The sequence below is a fragment of the Coregonus clupeaformis genome, chromosome 29 (assembly GCF_020615455.1).
Source record: "Coregonus clupeaformis isolate EN_2021a chromosome 29, ASM2061545v1, whole genome shotgun sequence".
Taxonomy (NCBI): Eukaryota; Metazoa; Chordata; class Actinopteri; order Salmoniformes; family Salmonidae; genus Coregonus; species Coregonus clupeaformis.
In genome coordinates this window covers 49,578,479-49,605,191 of record NC_059220.1, presented here as the reverse complement: position 1 = coordinate 49,605,191, position 26,713 = coordinate 49,578,479, and the positions used below count along the sequence as shown (strand labels likewise).

The following is a 26,713-nucleotide window of genomic DNA, read 5'->3' as shown; positions in this document are numbered from 1 at the left end:
TACATAGCTATTGTACATTCGTTTGTACGCTAGTTTGCTCGGACGTAAATACTTTCATGTCTGGTCCTCACCACTCTTCCTCACACATTGATTCGGTTGAGAATTTCTTCACCTACGCTTTTGTGTTTTTTTCAGTTGACATCGTTCCTCTTGTTGGGATATTGAAATGCGGCATACAAAAACCTTAACATTTATTGTCATTATTCAAAAGTACATTCAATAGCCACTTGAATAAGGACAGGCTGTACTATCTTCTGAAATGACTTTAGCCTATAGTTAAATTTCATGCTAACGATTTTATTGAAATCATTTAACGTTAAATGGTCATGGTTATGCCAGCCATATACAAGGCATCTACCAATTTTTGACATATACAAGGTTTAGATTGACGGCCCATGTCTCTTCCGTCCTTCTCTTTACTCATTTTCCTGCCTCCCTGTTACATGTCCTATTTTTTTCCATTCTCTCTTTTCTTCTCCAGTGTTGGCTGGTCTGAACCTGACTGTACCCAGTCAGTCTATGAGATGAGTCGTTTGCCTCTCGCCCTACCCAGAAAACCTGCAGTGTTACATAAAATAATCGAGTGGGCACCGTCTCTGCCCCCAAACCAAAGCCTATTTGGGAGCCAAAGAAAATCAACAGAGAGAGACAGTTTTAGGCTGTGGCAGAGCAATGTTTGGGTGTGTGTGTGTGTGTGTGTGTGTGCATGTGAATGCAATTGCCTTTGCCTGTATTACATGCATTACACATATCTAGTGTGCTTGTATGCTTTTCCATATGTGTACTTGTGAGCCATTGTAAGCGCCCAAGTTCTTTGCAGTGTTCCTCTCTATAATCTATCTCCTGTAGCTGCCTATAACCCCATCCCTCTGCATATATCTAGAGGGAGCTGCATAGCATAGCCGCGGGCATCCATCAGAACACTCCTCACACATACACATACACACACACTTATCCTTGCAACAGAATTGTGAGTGTTCCTCAATGCACTGATGACTGAGTGTGTCCACAGACATTGCCCGCTCTCTCATGTATATCAAAAGCACCCAAGGAATTCCAGGTGTTACACTGTGTGGGGGGATTCTTTTTTCTACACAACACCATGCTGACAGACTTCACTCTCACCCCTGTCATGGTTTTTGTGTCCCTGGTGGACCCATCATCATCCCTCCCTGTGTGACCTGCTTTGGGTTCTGACTGAGTGACGGAGGAAGTGTCATGAGACTACGTCACCCACAATTCCTAGTTTTCTGGGGGGTTTTATCATGAAAATAATATTTTCTACTAGGCCACAACTTTACCTTATGCCCTTGACGTTCTTTGGTTTGTGGAAGCTGTCTTTGTCACAATTAAAGATTTTCTAGAAACTTTTCTGTCGTAATCAAAGTTTATTTGGAAACTCTTTTTGTCAGGACAGTAACTAGAACAGCAGGATTCCAGACGCGTATTGCCACGGGCCAAAAGCTTCTCACAACATTCTGAGGAGGGAGAGTGTAATTAATTAGGCCAAAACAGAAGATACACTGTACACACATATATAGGTCTATGGGAACTTTGGAAACTCTCTGGGCCAAAGAAGTGGGTTGGGAGTGATCTGAACGTTACATTTTCCAAAATATTCTAAATTCACTTTTGACCTTCTCTTTCAGCTCTTAATGAGACACTTTACTTCCCCCCTCAGCACACATTTTTATGCTGAAGCCCTTTACACCAGCGGCATGTCGGCAAATTACAAGAATCCACACGGATAAAGTGGGATTGAAACTACTGACAAACCAATGAACGCGTAATGAAGGTGTTTACGAGGCGAGGGGGTCACGACAGTGCCAAACCGTTGCCTGAAGACAATGACCAAAGAAGTGCTTGCTGGTCTAAAAAAAGGGCTTACTTAGGACTAGTGACAGATTCTACTTTTGGCGGTTTCGGGGGTAGGGCCGAGGCCTTCACAGAGCCACTATGATGCTAGTCCAAACGGATGCTTTCAGTGACATTGAGACCATTTAACTTATTTGCAAATCACTGTCAGTGAGCACTTCACCCTGAAGAAGGCACAGTGATCCCGTAACGTTGGTGGTTTTTTACCCAATAAATTACTGGGAGGTTATACAGTTGAAGACGGAAGTTTACATACACCTTAGCCAAATACATTTAAACTCAGTTTTTAACAATTCCTGACATTTAATCCTAGTAAAAATTCCCTGTCTTAGGTCAGTTAGGATCACCACTTTATTTTAAGAATGTGAAACGTCAGAATAATTGTAGAGTGATTTATTTCAGCTTTTATTTATTTCATCTCATTCCCAGTGGGTCAGAAGTTTACATACACTCAATTAGTATTTGGTAGCATTGCTTTTAAATTGTTTAACTTGGGTCAAACGTTTCGGGTAGCCTTCCACAAGCTTCCAACAGTAAGTTGGGTGAATTTTGGCCCATTCCTCCTGACAGAGCAGGTGTAACTGAGTCAGGTTTGTAGGCCTCCTTGCTCGCGCACACTTTTTCAGTTCTGCCCACACATTTTCTATAAGATTGAGGTCAGGGCTTTGTGATGGCCACTCCAATACCTTGACTTTGTTGTCCTTAAGCCATTTTGCCACAACTTTGGAAGTATGCTTGGGGTCATTGTCCATTTGGAAGACCCATTTGTGACCATGCTTTAACTTCCTGACTGATGTCTTGAGATGTTGTTTTAATGTATCCACATAATTTTCCTTCCTCATGATGCCATCTATTTTGTGAAGTGCACCAGTCCCTCCTGCAGCAAAGCACCCCCACAGCATGATGCTGCCACCCCCGTGCTTCACGGTTGGGATGGTGTTCTTCGGCTTGCAAGCCCCCCTTTTTCCTCCAAACATAACGATGGTCATTATGGCCAAACAGTTCTATTTTTGTTTCATCAGACCAGAGGACATTTCTCCAAAAAGTACGATCCTTGTCCCCATGTGCAGTTGCAAACCGTAGTCTGGCTTTTTTATGGCGGTTTTGGTGCAGTGGCTTCTTCCTTGCTGAGCGGCCTTTCAGGTTATGTCGATATAGGACTTGTTTGTACAGATTAACGTGGTACCTTCAGGCGTTTGGAAATTGCTCCCAAGGATGAACCAGAGTTTCCCATGATGTCAAGCAAAGAGGCACTGAGTTTGAAGGTAGGCCTTGAAATACATCCACAGGTACACCTCCAATTGACTCAAATGATGTCAATTAGCCTATCAGAATCTTCTAAAGCCATGACATCATTTTCTGGAATTTTCCAAGCTGTTTAAAGGCACAGTCAACTTAGTGTATGTAAACTTCTGACCCACTGGAATTGTGATACAGTGAATTATAAGTGAAATAATCTGTCTGTAAACAATTGTTGGAAAAATTACTTGTGTTATGCACAACGTAGATGTCCTAACTGACTTGCCAAAACTATAGTTTGTTAACAAGAAATGTGTGGAGTGGTTGAAAAACAAGTTTTAATGACTCCAACCTAAGTGTATGTAAACTTCCGACTTCAACTGTACATATGGAGTGTGCGACTCGCTTTGTTTTTATAGCTTACAGTTACTGTATACAGGACATACACAGACATATGTAAACAAACATATACACATTCATGCAGTGAGAAGACCGCCCATGACTTAATCAACGCAGGAGATAATCTTTGGTGACTCAGGTGGATGGTGATGAAGTGTGTGTGTGTGTGTGTGTGTGAGACTACGTTAGATCAGATAAGGACTAAGAATCTAGTCCCTTAGCCTTAGTTTTATAGTTTGACCTTCATTCGACGATATAACTTCTCAGTTCAATGTCAGTTGGAATCCTCTTTTCTTTCTTACAAATTATTCTAGCGTAACTCGGAACAAGGTGATTCCCTGGCCCTCACACAAGCATTCACTCGGACAATCGACAGTTTTTAAACTGACCGAGGTCGGATTTTATAGAGAAATTTCATCACAGTACCATCGCCAAACATGATTGAACCTCGGATGAACCCTGGCTGTGGACCTACACTTGTCAAACAAGCTCCTGCTCATCTGTAACTTTTTTTATACCAATATTTAAAGGTATATTATCTGTCCTTTTAAACCCTTCCTCCCTACTATGCCAACGCTACAATTAATCCTTACGTTTTATAATCAAAACTGCACAGCACTCACAAGACTTCTACTACTAGTATGACTTTAAGCAACTTTAAGTTAAGTGAAGTAAAGCAAGCATTTTGGGTCCAATGCATATCAAATATATTCTCAAATATCTTGACAAATACACAATAAATATCTTCATTCCATTTCCACAGCTCATCTGGCAGCGTCATACGCTAGTGATTAATCAGCCTTCATTCAATTGACAATTTGAGGCGTGCGCCATTACAATGACAATCGCAAGTGTCTTTGTTCACAGACCCAATCAACACGCATGAGTGACGAGTTCGCTAATTAACTGGTGAGTTGCCATTCTGTGCGTCTGTCTGCATTTACATCTGAATGAAATGAGGTTATTCTTAGATGGATCTGTGGGCGGATAGGCTTTTACAGTTGGAGGATTTGTCGACGTTATCGTGAGCTGCTTTGCATCGGTCATTGTAGCATTTAGACAAAAAAAGCACAGAGAGCAATGCTAATATGTGCATCGGGCTCCCATAATGGCAGTATGACCTATTTGGAATGCATCGTTCACAATTCAGAGGGCTTGGTGACCATAGAAATAGAATTACTAGAACAGGCACAGCAATTTGATTTTAATTATATTTCTATGTTGGTGACAATATGGCATCAGTGATCTGGCTTTGAAGTAGCGTAATATATATTAACCCTGAACAACATAAAGGACAACTGACATTATTAGTAGTGTCAAGCAATACACTGATACTAGAGTCATGACTGAGGATGTTGTATCTAAATCCTGAAGAACACTAGAGGTTACGTTGCAAAACTGCATTAAAGGGAAGTGGTCGCATTTACACATTGTGTAAAAAAATGCACTGTCGTTCAGACATGATTAATCTACTGATGAGCATCCACAGCTTACATTAACTGCCTCCCACAGTGTGCTCTGGAACTCCCCCTCATACCTGGATAATACAGTCTCTCATTCCTAAGGGAGTGGCCCAGTTACAACCTCAGTCTGACCCATACGATGTCATCATCGTTTCGTCATCCTTTCCCACCACACCTTGTGGCTTTTTGCCATCAGGGGTGTGTTCAGTAAGGAGAAACGTTGCAGATAGAAATGTAACTAATATAGTTACACTATATATACACAAAAGTATGTGGACACCCCTTCAAATTAGTGGATTCAGCTATTTCAGCCACACACCCGTTGCTGACAGGTGTATAAAATTGAGCACACCACCATGCAATCTCCATAGACAAACATTGGCAGTAAAATGGCCTTACTGAAGAGCTCAGTGACTTTCAACGTGGCACCGTCATAGGATGCCACCTTTCCAACAAGTCAGTTTCTGCCCGTCAATTTTCTGCCCTGCTAGAGCTGCCCCAGTCAACTGTAAGTGCTCTTATTGTGAAGTGAAAACGTCTAGGAGCAACAACGGCTCCGTCGTAAAGTGGTAGGCCACACAAGCTCACAGAACGGCACCGGCGAGTGCTGAAGCGTGTAGCATGTAAAAATAGTCTGTCCTCAGTTGCAACACTCCCTACCGAGTTCCAAACTGCCTCTGGAAGCTTAACTGTTAGTTTGGAGCTTCATGAAATGGGTTTTCATGGCCGAGCAACCGCACACAAGCCTAGGATCACCTTGCGCAATGCCAAGCGTCAGCTTGAGTGGTGTAAAACTCGCCGCCATTGGACTCTGGAGCAGTGGAAACATGTTCTCTGGAGTGATGAATCACGCTTCACCATCTGGCAGTCCGACAGACAAATCTGGGTTTGGCGGATGCCAGAACGCTACCTGCCCCGATGCATAGTGCCAACTGTAAAGTTTAGTGGAGGAGGAATAATGGTCTGGGGCTGTTTTTCATGGTTCAGGCTCCTTAGTTCCAGTGAATGGAAATCTTAACGCTACAGCATCCAATTACATTCTAGACGATTCTGTGCTTTTAACTTTGTGGCAACAGTTTGGGGAAGGCCCTTTCCTGTTTCAGCATGACAATGCCCTGTGCACAAGCGAGGTCCATACAGAAATTGTTTGTCAAGATCGGTGTGTAAGAACTTGACTGGCCTGCACAGAGCTCTGACCTCAACCCCATCGAACACCTTTGGGATGAATTGGAACGCCGACTGCGAGTCATGCTTAATCGCCCAACATCAGTGTCCGACCTCACTAATGCTCTTGTGGCTGAATGGAAGCAAGTCCCCGCAGCAATGTTCCAACATCTAGTGGAAAGCCTTCCCAGAAGAGTGGAGGTTGTTATAGCAGCAAAGAGGGGAACTCCATATTCATGCCCATGATTTTGGAATGAGATGTTCGACGAGCACGTGTTCACATACTTTTGGTCATATAGTGTATATGGAGACCTGAATAGAGGCCTGGGTTTTCATTTAGCAGACACTCTTATCCAGAGCGACTTACAGGAGCAATTAGGGTTAAGTGCCTTGCTCAAGGGCACATCGACAGATTTTTCACCTAGTCAGCTCGGGGATTAGAACCAGCGACCTTTCGGTTACTGGCACAATGCTCTTAACCACTAAGCTACCTGCCGCCCCGTTCAAATAGTGTTTGTGTTCTTTCGAAAAAATGAAGTTGCTCTTGATTGAGCTTGCCTGGAGCAATGGAATAGCCCCCAAAGTGCAAACCCTTCCCATTGGGCACTCCAGGCAGGCTCGATCAAAATGCTGAAAGGATTTGAAATAAATAAATACTATGTGACCCCAGGTCTGTTAGCCGTATAGCTTGTTGTCTAAAGTTTTTAAAAACACTGCACCACTACTGTAGAACACCAGATACTGCCTTAAAATGGCATTCAATCTAATTCACACTATGAAAAAACATGGTTTATGATGACTATTGGGCCGTTGTGATCCCTCTTGCACGTCAAACAGTAGGATCCAGACCCCAAAGCTCTGTGGCAGCATGTATGACCTCTGACATATCCTACGCATAATGCACATTCAGCCGTAAAAGGAGCATTCAGTCAGTTACGTGGGTACTCAAGTTAAGTAAACGTTCACCCATGACCGTCCCACACTACTGTATCAGCCAGGGACCTCCAGTTCATCCCTCTCTTTTGTCCAAGGAGCGAGGGAGGAGACAAACGAGGGGATGATGACCGCCAGTTGGTTAGTCATCCCAGGGCCCGAGTGATGGTCATTTTTCCTGATTAAACAAGCATGCGCTAATCACGACCGGCGCAACGCTGCAGGACCAGAGCGGAGGACGTCAGAAGAACAAACAAATAAACGGAGGACAGGAGAAGAAGCCAGGAGGATAAGTGACGACTCACGTCCATGGCGTTACGGCAAAGCGAACAAACGTGATGAGCGTAGGACTTTTGTGTGCGGACCCCCCAAGTCAAGGACACAGTGGTCCTCACAATGACCCCTCCAGCTCTAGAGAGTGTAGCTTCATGGTTTTAGCTACGACCCCCTCCATATGGGAACATTACTTTTCTTCTTTCTGACCTTATGGCTGCTCTCTCTGTGAGGTTGTGTGTGTTTATGTTTTTCAGCTGTTCAAATTAGGTTTTGGATGGGGTTGTATACTGTGAGAAAGATACATATGGAGAGATACTGATGGAAAGAGAGAGAGTTGTTTGCTTTCTTTTAGAGGGAGTTCTAGTGTCGTTTTGGGATGTCTGTGTGCTAGTGTGTCTACACTAGATGCAAACAGACGCACATCATATTTGGTGTGGATCTTAGGGACGAGTGGTCTGTTCAGAGGCTTACGTCTGACCTCATTCCTATTCCTTGCGGTAACAGGGTGTGTGCAGTTCATATCGCCCTCCTCTCTTTCCTCTCCAGTCGCCTCCTGTTATTTTCTTCTGCTTCTGTTCTGTTCTGTTAGAGAGAGGGAGAGATGTGCCTGGAGCTGGAACCTCCACCCCTGTCAGTCATGCCTGAGAACACTTGTGTTTGTAGAGCAGGGTGGGGCTGGTCCTGAATTAAGGGATAAACTGGTGTATTTCAAGGACATGCCAGGGTGTGTGTGTTGTGGGTATGCTTCTGTACATAGTGTCAGAAAATGTTTGTGTGAGTAAAGTCTGAATCTTGTCATGAGATTAAATACTTCTGAACAAACCATGCAGTGATGTCAGTGGAAAATGTATGTAAATGTTTGACAGAAGGTTTGCATGCACAGTCCCTTATTGCTGCCTCTTCCTCCCTCTCTTTCTCTAACTCTCTCTCTCTCTGCCAATCCACATTTCAGTGTGAGAGGCTTTGACGTAAAAAAAAAAAAAAAAACTTTTATCACAGGTAGTCTAAAAGTGATTCATTATGGGAAGCATAGGATGACCTGCATGCATGTGCAATTTACTCAAAGCTATCGGGTCTCCTTATAGAATGGGCCTTAGTAGGGATATGAATTTAATTGCTGTGTGCCGTAGTTGAACTCTTTCTTTATCCTTCTGTCCATCAGCGCCCTTGGAGGTTCCTCTGCGCTACACATCCCAGCATTCCCTAGTGGAGGCTGCCTCATCGACTATGTACCTCAAGTGTGCCAGCTCCTCACCAACAAGGTATGACAGAACCTAAAAATGAGAGAGCACAACAGGGTGAAAAGAGAGAGAGAGAAGGGGATAGGAAGAGGTTACTCCATCAAATAGGGGCAGAAAGGGTGTGTGTAAGCACAAATGACAAACATCCAACTGCTTTTCTGCACACAACAGGATTTAAAGTATTGATCGAAATGGTTTGAGTGTTTTACTGAATAGAAAAGAGATGACACGCATATCTATAGACTGGATGTCAAAATAGTGTACTCTGCTCACCGCATTATGCTCCCATGTGAATTTATTAGACAACGTTTCGACCACCAGGGTCGGACCCACAAAACATCTCAGAGTAGGGGTGCTGATCTAGGATCTGTCCATACAATATTATTTATTATGATTGATTATGATCTTAGATCAGCACTCTTACTCTGAGACTCTTTGTGGATACGGGACCTGGTTTTCATCAAGTCTCCCATTGGACTGGATTTTGTTCAGGTGTGTGAGTGTGGTGAATGAGGATCACTTCCGGCCACATTGCACCCTACCCTCCAGGGCCGTGTACACACACAAACGCCGTAAGTAGAGGCAGTACGTCATGGGTGGGGGGGCACATCAAATACCTGCGGCATGATCTCACCCGACTGTCATCAGTTAGACTCCCACACAGCCAATAGGAAGGCTGGATTCCCTTTTGTCATGCCAGGGAGGGCAGATTTGGAGTGGTAGGTCCTATCTCAGTGTGTATTTAAGTTCAGTGATCCACAGTTCTCCACGCACACACACATACCCTGCTGTGACTAAACAAACACAATCACAGTGTGGCCTTGCTGCTTTTGAGAGAGTCGCGACTACTCCCCACTTGGTCCTATGTAAATAAAGACGAATAGACTTGAAAAGGGGTGTCTGAGTCACAATGTGTAGTGTGTATCCCAGCAGGACGTGCTTTGTGTGTGTGTGTGTGTGTGTGTGTGTGTGTGTGTGTGTGTGTGTGTCATATTACCGCCACACCGGCGGTCACGAGTCATAAAGGCAGTCAAATTCCACGTGACCGTTTAGTCACGGTAATTACGCTGCTCCAAGCTCTGATGCTGCTGATGGTCATTAGTAGCCTACCAAACTTGCTAACTGCCTGGTACTCAGCACTCTATTGTCCCTTTAATCACTGTGACATCAATGCAAATGTGATCGAAAATCTAATCAAACACTTCATGAGAGCCCATGAGCTCATGTTGTGCAACATTTCTATAGGTTATACAATTGCGTGAGAAAACAGAGTGATGGCCTCTATTAAAAAGAGGAGGATCCCATCAGCTTTCTATAGGCTAGGCCTACTATATTTATTTCTCAACTTTCCTAATATTAAGCACATTGCTTATCTTTACAACAGGAGTATAGCCTACCTGGCTGTCATGAAAATGAACCACAGGAAAGGCATCCTCCATTTGCTATTTAAGTGCAGAGATTACATGTATTTTTTCCCCTGCCCCTGTTTCGAGACAGGTTTATGATAATGGTCCATTCTAAATCAAAACGAATTTCACACATATTATTTAGTATATGTAAAGACAAAATTAAATCAAGAATAGTCTGATGGGTGACAATATTAGCCTATCACTTGTGAATTATATATTACTTGTGAATGACGTCCAGCTTTTTTTGTGACTTTTTCGAATCATAGTCGCACACCTCGTGTAGCCTAGCCCATAGGCCTATATGTTTTGATAAGGTTTGTATCACAACTAAAGTGGCCAAATAACTTCTTAAAATGAAGCACATGAATCCGCTTTACAACGGGTGTAGAGGCTAACTGGCATACAATACTGTATGCAGTGCGTGAGTTTAAAGTTTGGGGAAGATAATTTTCACCGTAAAAATTCACCTTTATAATAAAAGCATTACATGCATAATCGCATTTGTGGTCGCTTTTGATTATGGTGTTTTTCCGCTAATGGAACATTCACGCTTATAGCCTACTGCCGTGTGCGCATTGCTGCGCTTATAATGTGAAGAAATAGCCTAATAGTTTATTAACATTTTAAGCTAAATGCTCTGATCTGTTGCATCAGCCTAATTGCGTATAAAATATTTTTTTGATGCTAGTGGTTGTATTAATTTGGGATCTATTGTATCCCACAAATGTCCCAGACTATGTTTGGAATATGTATTTCTCGCATAGAATAGAATAGGTCAACTTTTGTACTATGGGAGATAGTAGATTGACATAGGCTAGTGCTTATGCTGTTCGTCAGGCCTACTCATCTTGTTAGCTGACAAAAAGTATAATAATATAATATAATATGCCATTTAGCAGACGCTTTTATCCAAAGCGACTTACAGTCATGCGTGCATACATTTTTGTGTATGGGTGGTCCTGGGGATCGAACCCACTACCTTGGCGTTACAAGCGCCGTGCTCTACCAGCTGAGCTACAGAGGACAGTTCTTCCAATATCTTCAATATGCACCTCGGAATTGGATAAGGACATGCGCAGTTGCGTCCCTGATGTGTCTGTCTTCACTTGTAGCCTGTGAGAAAGACCCGGTCACGTGATGGAGAGCCGTGTGAGTGAGATGAGAGGTGCTTCGGAACAGGCAGCACTCAGGAAGAAGGACTGCAAAAGGCATGGATTTTTTTAGGGTGCATTATGGCCACACAAAGGGGATGCCGCCGGGAAATTCAAGGCATTATCAAGTGCTTCTCAAATTGTGAATGAGAGACTGACAAAGTGTGTAGAGTGTAAGCAAAAAACTAAAGCAGAGCTCATGCCTTTTCAAGCGACTTTTTTCATATCATCATTAGTCACATCATGCAGCCTTACAATGTATTAAAAATCAAAACATATAGCCCAACATTTGTAGAACAACTAAAGTTACATTAATTACTCTAAATTAAGCATGTAGGAGTACCTGTTTCTTTGTTAACCGCTCAACACAGAATAGCCGCATGTGCGCACCCCCTTAAATCGTTTCGAGAAAAGATCCTTTCTATTTCATTCAGCTTTGTTCAATTTTATTCTTCATACTATAAAATAATAAAATAATGCTACGGAATTCAAAGCAAATCTTGTCTGCTAAATGAACTAGTGTAGCCCACAGCCATTTGGCATAGCCAGTTCAGGACCTAACATAAGGACAACTCATAGTATGCTATTCTGTTCTTCTGAAATAGACTACATTTTCTTCATATCATGTTTCTTTAGACCTAAAAATAAAGAATGGATTTATTGTGAAGGTGAATGCTATATTACATGGATTTATTAGACTTTTTTAAATGTAGATGTTCCAATGGTCTGCATCAGTGGCTTGTAGGCTATATGTGGAAGCCAGGAGATGCTAAATGTGTTTGTTAATTAACGGTAAAATTACAGTGAGACCGACATTTATTTGCTAGACAATCACCGGCTGACGAAATTTGGTTACCGCCACAGCCCTAATTGCACCCACCTGGTGTCCTATGTCCAAATCAGTCCCTGAATAGAGGGCAACAATGAAAAAAACGAATTGGAACTAGCTTCAAGGTCCAGAGTTTCGTTTGAGGGGTATAGAGCAGTGGTTCTCAATCCAAAAGGTCAAAGGTCAAACAGGGGGTGCATATATTTGTCCTGTTTCACACATGTACAAGTGTCTAATCTGTACAAGTGTGTGGTGTGAAGTGGAAACCACTGAGAGAGTGGGGTCACGGCCAGGGATCTTGGTCCTGGGGACCCAAAGTTAGTTTTTGCCTTAGCACTACACACGATTCAAATCATCAAACTTTGAATCAGCTGTGGGTCGCCAGGACCAGGATTCAGAACCACTGATATACAGTGCATTCGGAAAGTATTCAGACCCCTTGACTTTTTCCACATTTTGTGATGTTACAGCCTTACTCAAAAATTGATTAAATTGTTTATTTTCCCTCATCAATCTACACACCATACCCCATAATGACAAAGCAATATAAGGTTTTTAGAAATTTTTGCTAACAAAAAAATACATTTTCATAAGTATTCAGACCATTTACTCAGTACTTTGTTGAAGCACCTTTGGCAGTGATTACAGCCTTGAGTCTTCTTGGGTATGATGCTACAAGTTTGTCACACTTGTATTTGGGGAGTTTATCCCATTCTTCTCTGCAGGTCCTCTCAAGCTCTGTCAGGTTGGATGGGGAGCATCGCTGCACAGCTATTTTCAGGTCTCTCCAGAGATGTTCGATCGGGTTCAAGCTCTGGCTGGGCCACTCAAGGGCATTCAGAGACTTGTCCCGAAGCCACTCCTGCGTTGTCTTGGCTGTGTGCTGGTTGGAAGGTGAACCTTCGCCACAGTCTGAGGTCCTGAGTGCTCTGGAGCAGGTTTCATCAAGGATCTCTCTGTACTTTGCTCCGTTCATCTTTCCCTTGATCCTGACTAGTCTCCCAGTCCCTGCTGCTGAAAAACATTGCCACAGCATGATGCTGCCACCAACATGCTTAACTGTAAGGATGGTGCCAGGTTTCCTCCAGACGTGACGCTTGGCATGCAGGCCAAAGAGTTCAAACTTGGTTTCATCAGACCAGAGAATCTTGTTTCTCATGGTCTGAGAGTCCTTTAGGTGCATTTTGGCAAACTCCAAGTGAACTGTCATGTGCCTTTTACTGAGGAGTGGCTTCCGTCTGGCCACTCTACCATAAAGGCCTGATTGGTGGAGCGCTGCAGAGATGGTTGTCCTTCTGTAATGTTCTTCCATCTCCACAGAGGAACTCTGGAGCTCTGTGGACCTTCAGTGCCACAGAAATGTTTTGGTATCCTTACCCAGATCTGTGCCTCGACACAATCCTGTCTCGGAGCTCTACGGACAATTCCTTCGACCTCATGGCTTGGTTTCTGCTCTGACATGCACTGTCAACTGTGGGACCTTTATATAGACAGGTGTGTGCCTTTCCAAATCATGTCCAATCAATTGAATTTACCACAGGTGGACTCCAATGAAGTTGTAGAAACATCTCAAGGATGATCAATGGAAACAAGATGCGTCTGAGCTCAATTTCGAATCTCATAGCAAAGGGTCTGAATACTTATGTAAAAAAGGTATTTCTGTTTTGTAATTTTAATACATTTGCTAAAATTTCCAAAACCTGTTTTCGCTTTTGTCATTATGGGGTATTGTTTGTAGATTGATGAGGAAAAATATTTTTTAGAATAAGGCTGTAACTTAACAAAATGTGGAAAAAGGGAAGGGTTCTGAATACTTTCCGAATGCGCTGTAGAGTATTTGTATCAGTTATATTAAGCATCCATTCAGAATAGTTCAAAAAGCATCAACAAGAGGACACATGAAATTAATTGGGAGATTGTAGAAAAACACTATAAAGTAAATATACATCCATGGAATTGCAATAGGAACAAGGGATCCTCCATCTTATCTGTACTCCCGAGTGGCGCAGTGGTCTAAGGCACTGCATCGCAGGGCTAGCTGTGCCACTAGAGATCCTGGTTCGAATCCAGGCTCTGTCGTAGCCGGCCGTGACCGGGAGACCCATGGGGCGGCGCACACTTGGCCCAGCATCGTCCAGGGTAGGGGAGGGAATGGCCGGCTGGGATGTAGCTCAGTTGGTAGAGCTTGGTGTTTGCAACGCCAGGGTTGTGGGTTCGATTCCCATGGGGGGCCAGTATGAAAAATATAAAATAATGTATCCACTAACTGTAAGTCGCTCTGGATAAGAGCGTCTGCTAAATGACTAAAATGTAATGTAAATGTATCTGAGCTATCTCTACGTAGGGCCTATACCAGCACATCTCTGTCAGTATCAGCCCCCATCATAGTATGGTACTGTTGGGGGTACTTGAGTACTGGAGTTGGCAAAAACTGGTGTAGAGTTCTGAAACAGAGGCATAACATGTAGGATATCCCAAGATCAACAGAATTATAAGACCTACAGCAGTACTTCCCAACCCTCTCTTTAGGGACCACCAGAGGTTTCATATGTTTGTGGTAGCCTTGAATTGGCACACCTGATTCAATTATTCAATTATTATTTTGGCTACAACAAACCTACAGTCCGTCACTATGAACTATATTGAACTATATTGCCACATAATTATGCAAAGAAACATGTATGAGGGTGTGCTCAAAAACAAGTAGATGCCTGCAACCAGGTGTGGGAAGCGAAGACGGTTGGCAAGAACAGTTCAGTGCGAGAACAGAAGCCCAGTTTACAGCAGTGGCGGTCGGTGCCGTTTAAGATGAGGGAGGACGATAACATTTTTTTATAAGCATGGCCTTATTTCTATTATAGCATATTGGATGACTCATTTATATTACATTCACCAAGCTCAATGTAACATCGATAGGTTTATGCTACTACATGATACTCAAATTTTCCCTATACCCATCATGAGGTTGCTACAACCTTGCCGGTGGCAATAAATTAATCAAACCAAAAGCTTACCTTGACTTGGAAGAGTTCCATAGTTGGATAGCCATAGTCAGCTAGCTAACATAGCATTCCTCTCTGTTTGAGCCGGGTGTTTGGGTAGGCTAAACTAGCTAGCTGCATTCGCTAGCTAAGAAAGTGAAAGGGAAATATATATGAAATATAGCTAGCTCTCTCTCTCTTGCTTCTCCTTCATTTTTGAAGATTTTTTATTTTTTAACTTTTCAACTATTTTCTTTCTCTCTCTTTGAGTCAACTACTCACCACATTTTATGCACTGCAGTGCTAGCTAGCTATAGCTTATGATTCAGTGCTCGATTCATTCTCTGATCCTTTGATTGGGTGGACAACATGTCAGTTCATGCTGCAAGAACTCTGATAGGTTAGAGGATGTCCTCCGGAAGTTGCCATAATTACTGTGTAAGTCTATGGAAGGTGGTGAGAACCACGAGCCTCCTAGGTTTTGTATTAAAGTCAATGTACCCAGAGGAGGACAGAAACAATCTGTCCTGCTACACCATGGTGCTACCCTACAGAGTGCTGTTGAGGCTACTGTAGACCTTCATTTCAAAACAGTGTGTTTTAATCAATTATTTGGTGACGTGAATATATTTAGCATAGTTTTATCTAGAAATGCAAACTTTTTTTATGTTTCACTATTTTTATTTTTATGAAATTCACTGAGGAGGATGGTCCTCCCCTTCCTACTCTGAGGAGCCTCCACTGATGTACAGGTACTCCAGCAGAGCCCTCACACAGCTGCGAGTCGTGTTAGGAATAGGCACCTGAGACAAGAACAAGCACATATCGACAAGTTTTCCTTCCCATTGACTAGAGAATTTAATGTGATCCTATGTATCAATATGTTAAATTGAGTTTTTCCCCCTCTTTTCGACTGTAGCTCTCCAGGAACCATGGGAGGCTGTAGAGCAGGGCTGCCCAAACCTCTTCCTGGAGATCTACCGTCCTGTGGGTTTTCAGTCCAACCCTAATTTAACACACCTGATTCTACTTATTAGCTACTCAACAAGACCTTAACTAGCGGAATCAGATATGCTAAATTAGGGTTGGACTGAAAACCTACAGGACAGTAGATCTCCAGGAAGAGGGTTGGGCAGCCCTGCTCTACAGCCTCCCATGATTCCTGGAGAGCTATAGTGTAGAGCATATGTGGTGTAGAGCATATGTGGCAAACTCATTCCACGGAAAGCCGAGTCTCTGCAGGTTTTTGCTTCTCCCTTGTACTTGATTGATGAATTAAGGTCACTAATTAGTAAGGAACTCCCCTCACCTGGTTGTCTAGGTCTTAATTGGAATGAAAAAAACAAACCAGTTGACACTAGGCCCTCCATGGAATGTGTTTGATACCCCTAGTGTAGAGGAACCGAGGGGAAGAGGCATGTCTTTACCCTGCCTGGAGAGAATTTTGAAATTTGCGAAAGGCAAACTAAAGCCGCAACCAACCATAGATATATAATCCATAGATGGCAGTTCCCATTCAAGTCAAGACTGGCAGCCATTGCTAGCGTACCTATGATTTGAACAGGAAAATTGCCAGGGTTAGAGGTTCCAAAACCCTTCTATGGATTATATTTCTATGGCCACAACGCAACAAGCTGTTCCACAGATGGAAGAAGGCGCAATAGCAGTGGGGAAAAAGGTGCTCGTGCATTGATAAGCACACCAAAGACTGCATTAACGAGTACTTAGAGTTGAAGTCGGAAGTTTACATACACCTTAGCCAAATACATTTAAACTCAGTTTTTCACAATTCTTAACATTTAGTAAAGAATTCCCTGTCTTAGGTCAGTTAGGATCACCCCTTTATTTTAAGAATGTGAAATGTCAGAATAATTGTAGAGAGAATGATTTATTTCAGCTTTTATTTCTTTCATCACATTCCCAGTGGGTCAGAAGTTTACATACACTCAATTAGTATTTGGTAGCATTGCCTTTAAATTGTTTAACTTGGGTCAAACGTTTAGGGTAGCCTTCCACAAACTTCCCACAATAAGTTGGGTGAATTTTGGCCCATTCCTCCTGAGAGAGCTGGTGTAACTGAGTCAGGTTCGTAGGCCTCCTTGCTCGCACACGCTTTTTCAGTTCTGCCCACAAATGTTCTATAGGATTGAGGTCAGGGCTTTGTGATGGCCACTCCAATACCTTCACTTTGTTGTCCTTAAGCCAAATTTTGCCACAACTTCGGAAGTATGCTTGGGGTCATTGTCCATTTGGAAGACCCATTTGTGACCAAACTTTAACTTCCTGACTGATGTCTTGAGATGTTGCTTCAATATATCCACATCATTTTCCTTCCTCATGATGCCATCTATTTTTTGAAGTGCACCAGTCCCTCCTGCAGCAAAGCACCCCCACAGCATGATGCTGCCACCCCCGTGCTTCACGGTTGGCATGGTGTTCTTCGGCTTGCAAGCCACCCCCTTTTTCATCTAAACATAACAATGGTCATTATGGCTAAACAGTTCTATTTTTGTTTAATCAGACCAGAGGACATTTCTCCAAAAAAAGTATGATCTTTGTCCCCATGTGCAGTTGCAAACCGTAGTCTGGCTTTTTTATGGCGGTTTTGGAGCAGTGGCTTCTTCCTTGCTGAGCAGCCTTTCAGGTTATGTCGATATAGGACTTGTTTTACTGTGGATATAGATACTTTTGTACCTGTTTCCTCCAGCATATTCACAAGGTCCTTTGCTGTTGTTCTGGGATTGATTTGCACTTTTCGCACCAAAGTTTGTTCATCTCTAGGAGACAGAACGCGTCTCCTTCCTGAGCGGTATGATGGCTGCAGGGTCCCATGGTGTTTATATTTGCGTACTGTTGTTTGTACAGATTAACGTGGTACTTTCAGGCATTTGTAAATTGCTCCCAAGGATGAACCAGACTTGTGGAGGTCTACAATTCTTTTTCTGAGGTCTTGGCTGATTTGTTTAGATTTTCCCATGATGTCAAGCAAAGAGGCACTGAGTTTGAAGGTAGGCCTTGAAATACATTCACAGGTACACCTCCAATTGACTCAAATGATGTCAATTAGCCTATCAGATGCTTCTAAAGCCATGACATTATTTTCTGGAATTCTCCAAGCTGTTTAAAGGCACAGTCAACATAGTGTATGTAAACTTCTGACCCACTGGAATTGTGATACAGTGAATTATAAGTGAAATAATCTGTCTGTAAACAATTGTTGGAAAAATGACTTGTGTCATGCACAAAGTAGATGTCCTAACCGACTTGCCAAAACAATAGTTTGTTAACAAGAAATGTGTGGAGTGGTTGAAAAACGAGTTTTAATGACTAAGAATGCGGTGATTGACAGAGTCGAAAGCCTTGGCCAGGTCGATGAAGACGGCTGCACAGTACTGTCTTTTATCGATCGCGGTTATAATATCGTTTAGGACCTTGAGCGTGGCTGAGGTGCACCCATGACCAGCTTGGAAACCAGATTGCATAGCAGAGAAGGTACAGTGGGATTCGAAATGGTCGATGATCTGTTTGTTAACTTGGCTTTTAAATACTTCCGAAAGGCAGGGCAGGATGGATATACAGTGAGGGGAAAAAAGTATTTAATCCCCTACTGATTTTGAACGTTTGCCCACTGACAAAGAAATGATCAGTCTATAATTTTAATGGTAGGTTTATTTGAACAGTGAGAGACAGAATAACAACAACAAAATCCAGAAAAATTAATGTCAAAAATTTTATAAATTGATTTGCATTTTAATGAGCGAAATAAGTATTTGACCCCTCTGCAAAACATGACTTAGTACTTGGTGGCAAAACCCTTGTTGGCAATCACAGAGGTCAGACATTTCTTGTAGTTGGCCATCAGGTTTGCACACATCTCAGGAGGAATTTTGTCCCACTCCTCTTTGCAGATCTTCTCCAAGTCATTAAGGTTTCGAGGCTGATGTTTGGCGACTCGAACCTTCAGCTCCCTCCACTGTCACACCCTGGCTCGGGGACTCATTATGTTGAGCCAGGGTGTGTTCATTCTATGTTTTTTGTTTCTTCGGTGGGTGTTCTAGGTTGTCTATTTTCTATGTTTGCCGGTGTGACTCCCAATCAGAGGCAACGAGTGTCAGCTGTCGGCTGGTTGTCTCTGATTGGGAGCCATATTTAATCTGTCGGTTTTTCCTTGGGTTTTGTGGGTTCTTGTTTCGAGTTAGTTTAGTTTCACCGTGTACTGTCACGTTATCGTCTTTGTTTGTTTTGATCGTGTTTCACTTATTAAAGAATATGTTTGCTTGCAACGCTGCGCCTTGGTCTACTCAATCCTACGACGATCGTGACAGAAGAACCCACCAAAAATGGACCAAGCAGCGTGAAGAGGAGAGAGGAAGGACCTGGGATCAGGGGAGTAGGAGTTTCGGCTGGGCCACGCTAAGTGAAGAGGAGAGAGGCTGGTCTATGAAGCAATGGATCGAGAGTCTGGCGAGAGCTAGGGAGGCCTGGTCCACGGGGAGGAGAGAACCCCAGAAAATTTTTAGGGGGGGGCTCACGACGTGGACGACGGGGCAGCAGGAGGCCGCGATGGAGCGGTCCAGCGGGTGTGAAGAGGAGGCCGCCAGGTTAAGGGGGCCACTGGTCACAGAGGAGAGGGAAAGTGTGGAGGCACGGCGAGAGGTACTGGGGTGTGTTACCAGTCCGGTCCGGCCCGTTCCTGATCCCTGCGTAGGGCCAGTGGTGTGTGTCCCCAGTACGGTCCGGCCTGTTCCTGTTCCTCGCATCGAGCCTGTGGTGCGTGTCGCCAGCCCGGCCCGGCCTGTTCCTGCTTCCCGCATCGAGCCTGTGGTGCGTGTCGTCAGCCCGGCCCGGCCTGTTCCTGCTCCCCGCACCAAACCTGTGGTGCGCGTCGCCAGCCCGGTTCGGCCTGTTCCTGCTCCCCGCACCAAGTCTGTGGTGCGTCTCGTCAGCCCTGTCCGGCTGCGTTCCTGCTCTCCGCACCAAGTCTGTGGTGCGCGTCGCCAGCCCGGCCCGGCCTGTTCCTTCTCCCCGCACCAAACCTGTGGTGCGCGTCGCCAGCCCGGTCCGGCCTGTTGCTGCTCCCCGCACCAAGTCTGTGGTGCGTCTCGTCAGCCCTGTCCGGCTCGTTCCTGCTCTCCGCACCAAGTCGGTGGTGCGCGTCGCCAGCCCATTCCGGTCCATTCCTGCTCCACGCACCAAGCCAGGGGTGTGTATCGTCAGCCCGGTCCGGTCCGTTCCTGTTCCACGCACCAAGCCAGGGGCGCGTGTCGTCAGTCCGGCTCCGGACAGCGGGGCTAGACAGGACCAGGAGTACTTTGGGGGGTTGGAGAGGAAGTGGGGATCAAGCCCGAGCCGGAGCCGCCGCCGAGGAGGAATGCCCACCCAGCCCTCCCCTGTTTTGCTCGTATTTAGGCGCGGTCGCAGTCCGCGCCTTTGAGGGGGTACTGTCACACCCTGGCTCGGGGACTCATTATGTTGAGCCAGGGTGTGTTCATTCTATGTTTTTTGTTTCTTCGGTGAGTGTTCTAGGTTGTCTATTTTCTATGTTTGCCGGTGTGACTCCCAATCAGAGGCAACGAGTGTCAGCTGTCGGCTGGTTGTCTCTGATTGGGAGCCATATTTAATCTGTCGGTTTTTCCTTGGGTTTTGTGGGTTCTTGTTTCGAGTTAGTTTAGTTTCACCGTGTACTGTCACGTTATCGTCTTTGTTTGTTTTGATCGTGTTTCACTTATTAAAGAATATGTTTGCTTGCAACGCTGCGCCTTGGTCTACTCAATCCTACGACGATCGTGACATCCACAGATTTTCTATGGGATTAAGGTCTGGAGACTGGCTAGGCCACTCCAGGACCTTAATGTGCTTCTTCTTGAGCCACTCCTTTGTTGCCTTAGCCGTGTGTTTTGGGTCATTGTCATGCTGGAATACCCATCCACGACCCATTTTCAATGCCCTGGCTGAAGGAAGGAGGTTCTCACCCAAGATTTGACGGTACATGGCCCCGTCCATCATCCCTTTGATGCGGTGAAGTTGTCCTGTCCCCTTAGCAGAAAAACACCCCCAAAGCATAATGTTTCCACCTCCATGTTTGACGGTGGGAATGGTGTTCTTGGGGTCATAGGCAGCATTCCTCCTCCTCCAAAAACGGCGAGTTGAGTTGATGCCAAAGAGCTAAATTTTGGTCTCATCTGACCACAACACATTCACCCAGTTCTCCTCTGAATCATTCAGATGTTCATTGGCAAACTTCAGATGGGCATGTATATGTGCTTTCTTGAGCAGGAGGACCTTGCGGGCGCTGCAGGATTTCAGTCCTTCACGGCGTAGTGTGTTACCAATTGTTTTCTTGGTGACTATGGTCCCAGCTGCCTTGAGATCATTGACAAGATCCTCCCGTGTAGTTCTGGACTGATTCCTCACCGTTCTCATGATCACGAGGTGAGATTTTGCATGGAGCCCCAGGCCGAGGGAGATTGACAGTTCTTTTGTGTTTCTTCCATTTGCGAATATTCGCACCAACTGTTGTCACCGTCTCAACAAGCTGCTTGGCGACGGTCTTGTAGCCCATTCCAGCCTTGTGTAGGTCTACAATCTTGTCCCTGACATCCTTGGAGAGCTCTTTGGTCTTGGCCATGGTGGAGAGTTTGGAATCTGATTGATTGATTGCTTCTGTGGACAGGTGTCTAATATACAGGTAACAAGCTGAGATTAGGAGCACTCCCTTTAAGAGTGTGCTCCTAATCTCAGCTCGTTACCTGTATAAAAGACACCTGGGAGCCAGAAATCTTTCTGATTGAGAGGGGGTCAAATACTTATTTCCTTCATTAAAATGCAAATCAATTTATAACATTTATGCGTTTTTCTGTATTTTTTTGTTGTTATTCTGTCTCTCACTTTTCAAATAAACCTACCATTAAAATTATAGACTGATCATGTCTTTGTCAGTGGGCCCAAGTACAAAATCAGCAGGGGATCAAATACTGTTTTCCCTCACTGTAGGTCTGTAACAGTTTGAATCTAGAGTGTCACCCCCTTTGAAGAGGGGGATGACCGCGGCAGCTTTCCAATCTCTGGGGATCTCAGACGATACGAAAGAGAGGCTAGTAATAGGGGTTGCGACATTTTTGGCGGCTAATTTTAGAAAGAAAGGGTCCAGATTGTCTAGCCCAGCTGATTTGTAGGTTGCAGCGGAAGGTGCAGAGCTGGTGGCCGGGGTAGGGGTAGCCAGGTGGAAGGCATCGCCAGCCGTATCAAAATAATCTAACTCCACTGTCCAATTTACAGTAGCTATTACAGTGAAAAAATGCTTCACCGGATCAATCTGAAACTTTCGACACACACTGCTGCTATTTAGTGGCCAAAATCTAAATTGCGCCTAAACTGCAATATTATATTGTGGCCTTTCTCTTGCATTTCAAAGATGATTAAATTAAAAACACATTTTTGTTTGTATTATCTTTTACCAGATCTAATATGTTATATTCTCCTACATTACTTTCACGTTTCCACAAACTTCAAAGTGTTTCCTTTCAAATGGTATCAAGAATATGCAAATCCTTGCTTCAGGTCCTGAGCTACAGGCAGTTAGAAAAAAAGGGTACGATCCTTAAGAAGTGAAATAAAGACTTCACATCTAGAAGCCTGCTGAATTTGCAAGATTTACTTTTATTTATTTTGATTTCGGCACAAATGAAAATGTGGCACTGACTCGCCCATGGATTGTTGTCTCAATCAAGAGTTCGGTGTACGACTAGCCATGTGCGACATGCACGCGCAGTTACAAGCCTGCTAGTGTTAGCGGCAGGTGGACGAGCAGTATCCACCATCGTGGTATGGATGAAGCCTTTATAAAAGCCTGAGTAGATCCTAGCTTCTTTCGTAGTATACCACTCAGGAAAGGGTTTGCCTGCCCCTGCGTTTGTTTGTGTGTGTGTTAAGTATTCAACCCCCTGAGTCAATGCATGTTAGAATCACCTTTGGCAGCGATTACAGCTGTAAGTCTTTCCGGGTCTTTCTGGGTACGTCTCTAAGAGCTTTGCACACCTGGATTGTACAATATTTGCACATTATAATTTTTTTATTCTTCAAGCTCTGTCAAGTTGATGTTGATCATTGCTAGACAGCCATTTTCAAGTCTTGCCATAGATATTCAGCACAAAAAGCTTATTTCTCTCAAATGTTGTGCACAAATTTGTTTATATCCCTGTTAGTGAGCAGTTTTCCTTTGCCAAGAAAGTCCATCCACCTGACAGGGGTGGCACATCAAGAAGCTGATTAAACAGCATGATCATTACACAGGTGCACCTTGTGCTGGGGACAATAAAAGGCCACTCTAAAATGTGCAGTTTTGTCACACAACACAATGGCACAGATGTCTCAAGTTTTGAGGGAGCGTGCAATTGGCATGCTGACTGCAGTAAAGTCCGCCAGAGCTGTTGCCAGAAAATGGAATGTTCATTTCTCTTCCATAAGCCGCCTCCAACGTCATTATAGAGAATTTGGCAGTACGTCCAACCGGCCTCACAACCGCAGACCATGTGTTTGGCGTCGTGTGGGCGAGCGGTTTGCTGATGTCAATGTTGTGATTGCCCCATGGTGGCGGTGGGGTTATGGTATGGGCAGTCATAATCTACGGACAACGAACACAATAGCATTTTATCTATTGACAATTTGAATGCACAAAAATACCGTGACGAGTTCCCGAGGCCCATTGTGAGGCCCATTTTTTTTATATAGTTATCTGTGACCAACAGATGCATATCTGTATTCCTAGTCATGTGGAATCCATAGATAAGGGCCTAATGAATGTATTTCAATTGACTGAAATCCTCAAATGAACTGTAACTCAGTAAAATCTTTGAAATTGTTGCATGTTGCGTTTGTACTTTTTTTCAGTATACTGTAGGTAACAACACATCCGCCACGCTGATCCTCAACACGGGGGCCCCTCAGGGGTGCGTGCTCAGTCCCCTCCTGTACTCCCTGTTCACTCATGACTGCATGGCCAGGGACGACTCCAACACCATCATTAAGTTTGCCAACGACACAACAGTGGTAGGCCTGATCACCGACAACGACGAGACAGCCTATATGGAGGAGGTCAGAGACCTGGCCGTGTGGTGCCAGGACAACAACCTCTCCCTCAATGTGATCAAGACAAAGGAGATGATTGTGGACTACAGGAAAAAGAAAAGGACCGAGCACGCCCCCATTCTCATCGACTGGGCTGTAGTGGAGCAGGTTGAGAGGTTCTAGTTTCTTGGTGTCCACATCACCAACAAACGTACATGGTCCAAGCACACCAAGACAGTCGTGAAGAGGGCACGAGAAAACCTATTCCGCCCTAAGGAGACTGAAAGGATTTGGCATGGGTCCTCAGAACCTCAAAAGGTTCTACAGCTGCACCATCGAGAACATCCTGACTGGTTGCATCACTGCCTGGTATGGAAAGTGCTCGGCCTCCGACCGCAAGGCACTACAGAGGGTAGTGCGTACGGCCCAGTACATCACTGGGGCCAAGCTTCCTGCCATCCAGGACCTCTATACAAGGCGGTGTCAGAAGAAGTCCCTAAAAATTGTCAAAGACTCCAGCCTCCTTAGTCATAGACTGTTCTCTCTGCTACCGCACGGCAAGCGGTACCGGAGCGCCAAGTCTAGGTCCAAGAGGCTTCTAAACAGCTTCTACCCCCAAGCCATAAGACTCCTGAACATCTAATCAAATGGCTACCCAGACTATTTGCATTGCCCCCCCCCTCTCCATTTACGCTGCTGCTACTCTCTGTTTATTATCTATGCATAGTCACTTTAATAACTCTACCTACATGTACATATTACCTCAATTACCTCGACTAACCGGTGCCCCCGCACATTGACTCGGTACCGGTACCCCCTGTATATAGCCTCGCTATTGTTATTTTACTGCTGCTCCTTAATTATTTGTTACTTTTATTTCGTATTTTTTTATTTAATGTTGTTTTTGTATTTTTTGGGGTGTTCTTTCTTAAAACTGCATTGTTGGTTAAGGGCTTGTAAGTAAGCATTTCACTGTAAGGTTGTATTCGGTGCATGTGACAAATACAATTTGATTTGATTTGACATCTTATCTGAATATGGTAACCTGTCAGGGTACAACATGTATGTGGATAAATCCATGGCTTTACCTTTGGATATCCCTTCTACAATCAACTTAGAAACAATATCTCCATTCCAATTGAGTGAAACAGGCTTAAAATATTTGGGCTTATATGTTACTCCAAATCTTAAAGACCTGTTCACTTCAAATGATATGCTTTTGCTCACAAAGATTAAACAGGACCTGGTTAACTGGTCTGCCCTACCAACCTCTCTTTTTGTCAGGATTAATGTGGTCAGGATGAATATCCTTCCTCGGCTAAATTATCTATTCCAAACTATCCACTGCCATCTTTCTCAGTCCTTTTTTCAGAAAAAGAACGCCATTATCTTCAAATATATCTGGAACAATAATAAACCTAGAACCAAATTTACCAAACTAATTAAGCCTAAGGACTTAGGAGGGGGCTCTTTGCCAAATATGCAACTATATTCCTGTTCTGCTCAGATCAAGCACATGATTAGTTGGTGCCTAGACAGACATGACTCACTTTGGGTTGGGATGGAACTAATAGCATGTCATCCAAAAGCAATAGCTTCCTTACCATTTACTAATAGCTTTGAAAAGATCCAGGCCTTATCTGACAATTTTACAATCCATAATACACTCTTAGCTTGGAAAGATGCAAGGAGATACTTGCAGATTCCAGACCATATATCACTCTGGTCACCGATTGCCCTTAATCCTGACTCCCCCACCCCCAATAAGGAGTATTGGACTTCTGGGCTGGAAGACGAAGGGTACCTGACCTTCTGACCGTACGCCTTTATTTACTCAGGACTCTTAAATCATTCTAACAGATAAAATCTGATTTTGACTTACCCAACAAATATTTTTTTAAGTACCTAAATCTTAGACACTTCATAGAGGGTCAGAAGAAAGTGGATAAACTACGTTTTCAAATTACTGAAGTTGAAAAACTATTTACGAATCCTACTGTTTAATCTCCAATTTATATTATATTTTAGTGAACATCATCCTATAATGCATTGAGACATGTTTGGGAGAGAGACATTGGACATGCATTAGGTGAGGAAGACTGGACTTCTATCTGCGAAAGGGTCTACCCCAAATGCACCCCCATAAGCATACAATAACTACATTTCAAATGTTTTCATAGAACCTACTTTACACCTGTCCACCTTCAAAAAATGTTTTTCATTTCATCACATTTGTTTCAAATGTAAACAGGATACTGGCACCTTCATGCACATTTTTTGGTACTGTAGCAGAATCCTGTCTTATTTACACATCTAGAAGATCTTGGGTAGACAATTTGCTCTTTCATCAAATTTATATTTATTCTACTTTGATTGAGAAGTTGTTTGAGCCAGACTCTGTACGTCTGTTCAATACCCTAGTTTATTGTTTATTGTATGTTGTTTATTATGGTCCACACCTGAAGTACCATCTGTGAGGATGTGGCTTTCTCAGGCTTCTGCTCTAGAGAAACGTACCTTTGATTTACACCAGAAGTCTGATCAATTATGGAAAATCAGGTCTCCATAGTGGTCCTATGTAGAAAACCTCCCATAAATGCCCCATATTATAATTGTGATGTTTTTATTTATTTTCATTTCATGACTGCCTTTTTGTATAATGTTTTGCTGTATCCTTATTCCTTTTA

At 43.8% G+C, this 26,713-nt stretch overlaps 1 protein-coding gene across 1 annotated transcript in view; it reads left to right on the top strand.

Annotated features, from left to right (window-relative positions):
* The window catches only part of babam2 (BRISC and BRCA1 A complex member 2), a 187,648-nt gene that overhangs the window by 141,561 nt on the left and 19,374 nt on the right, over positions 1–26,713 (top strand). Inside the window, exon 8 of the mRNA XM_041855638.1 lies at positions 8,512–8,611. Within this exon, the coding sequence (XP_041711572.1) occupies positions 8,512–8,611 (100 nt within the window). The remainder of the gene's footprint in view (positions 1–8,511; positions 8,612–26,713) is intronic.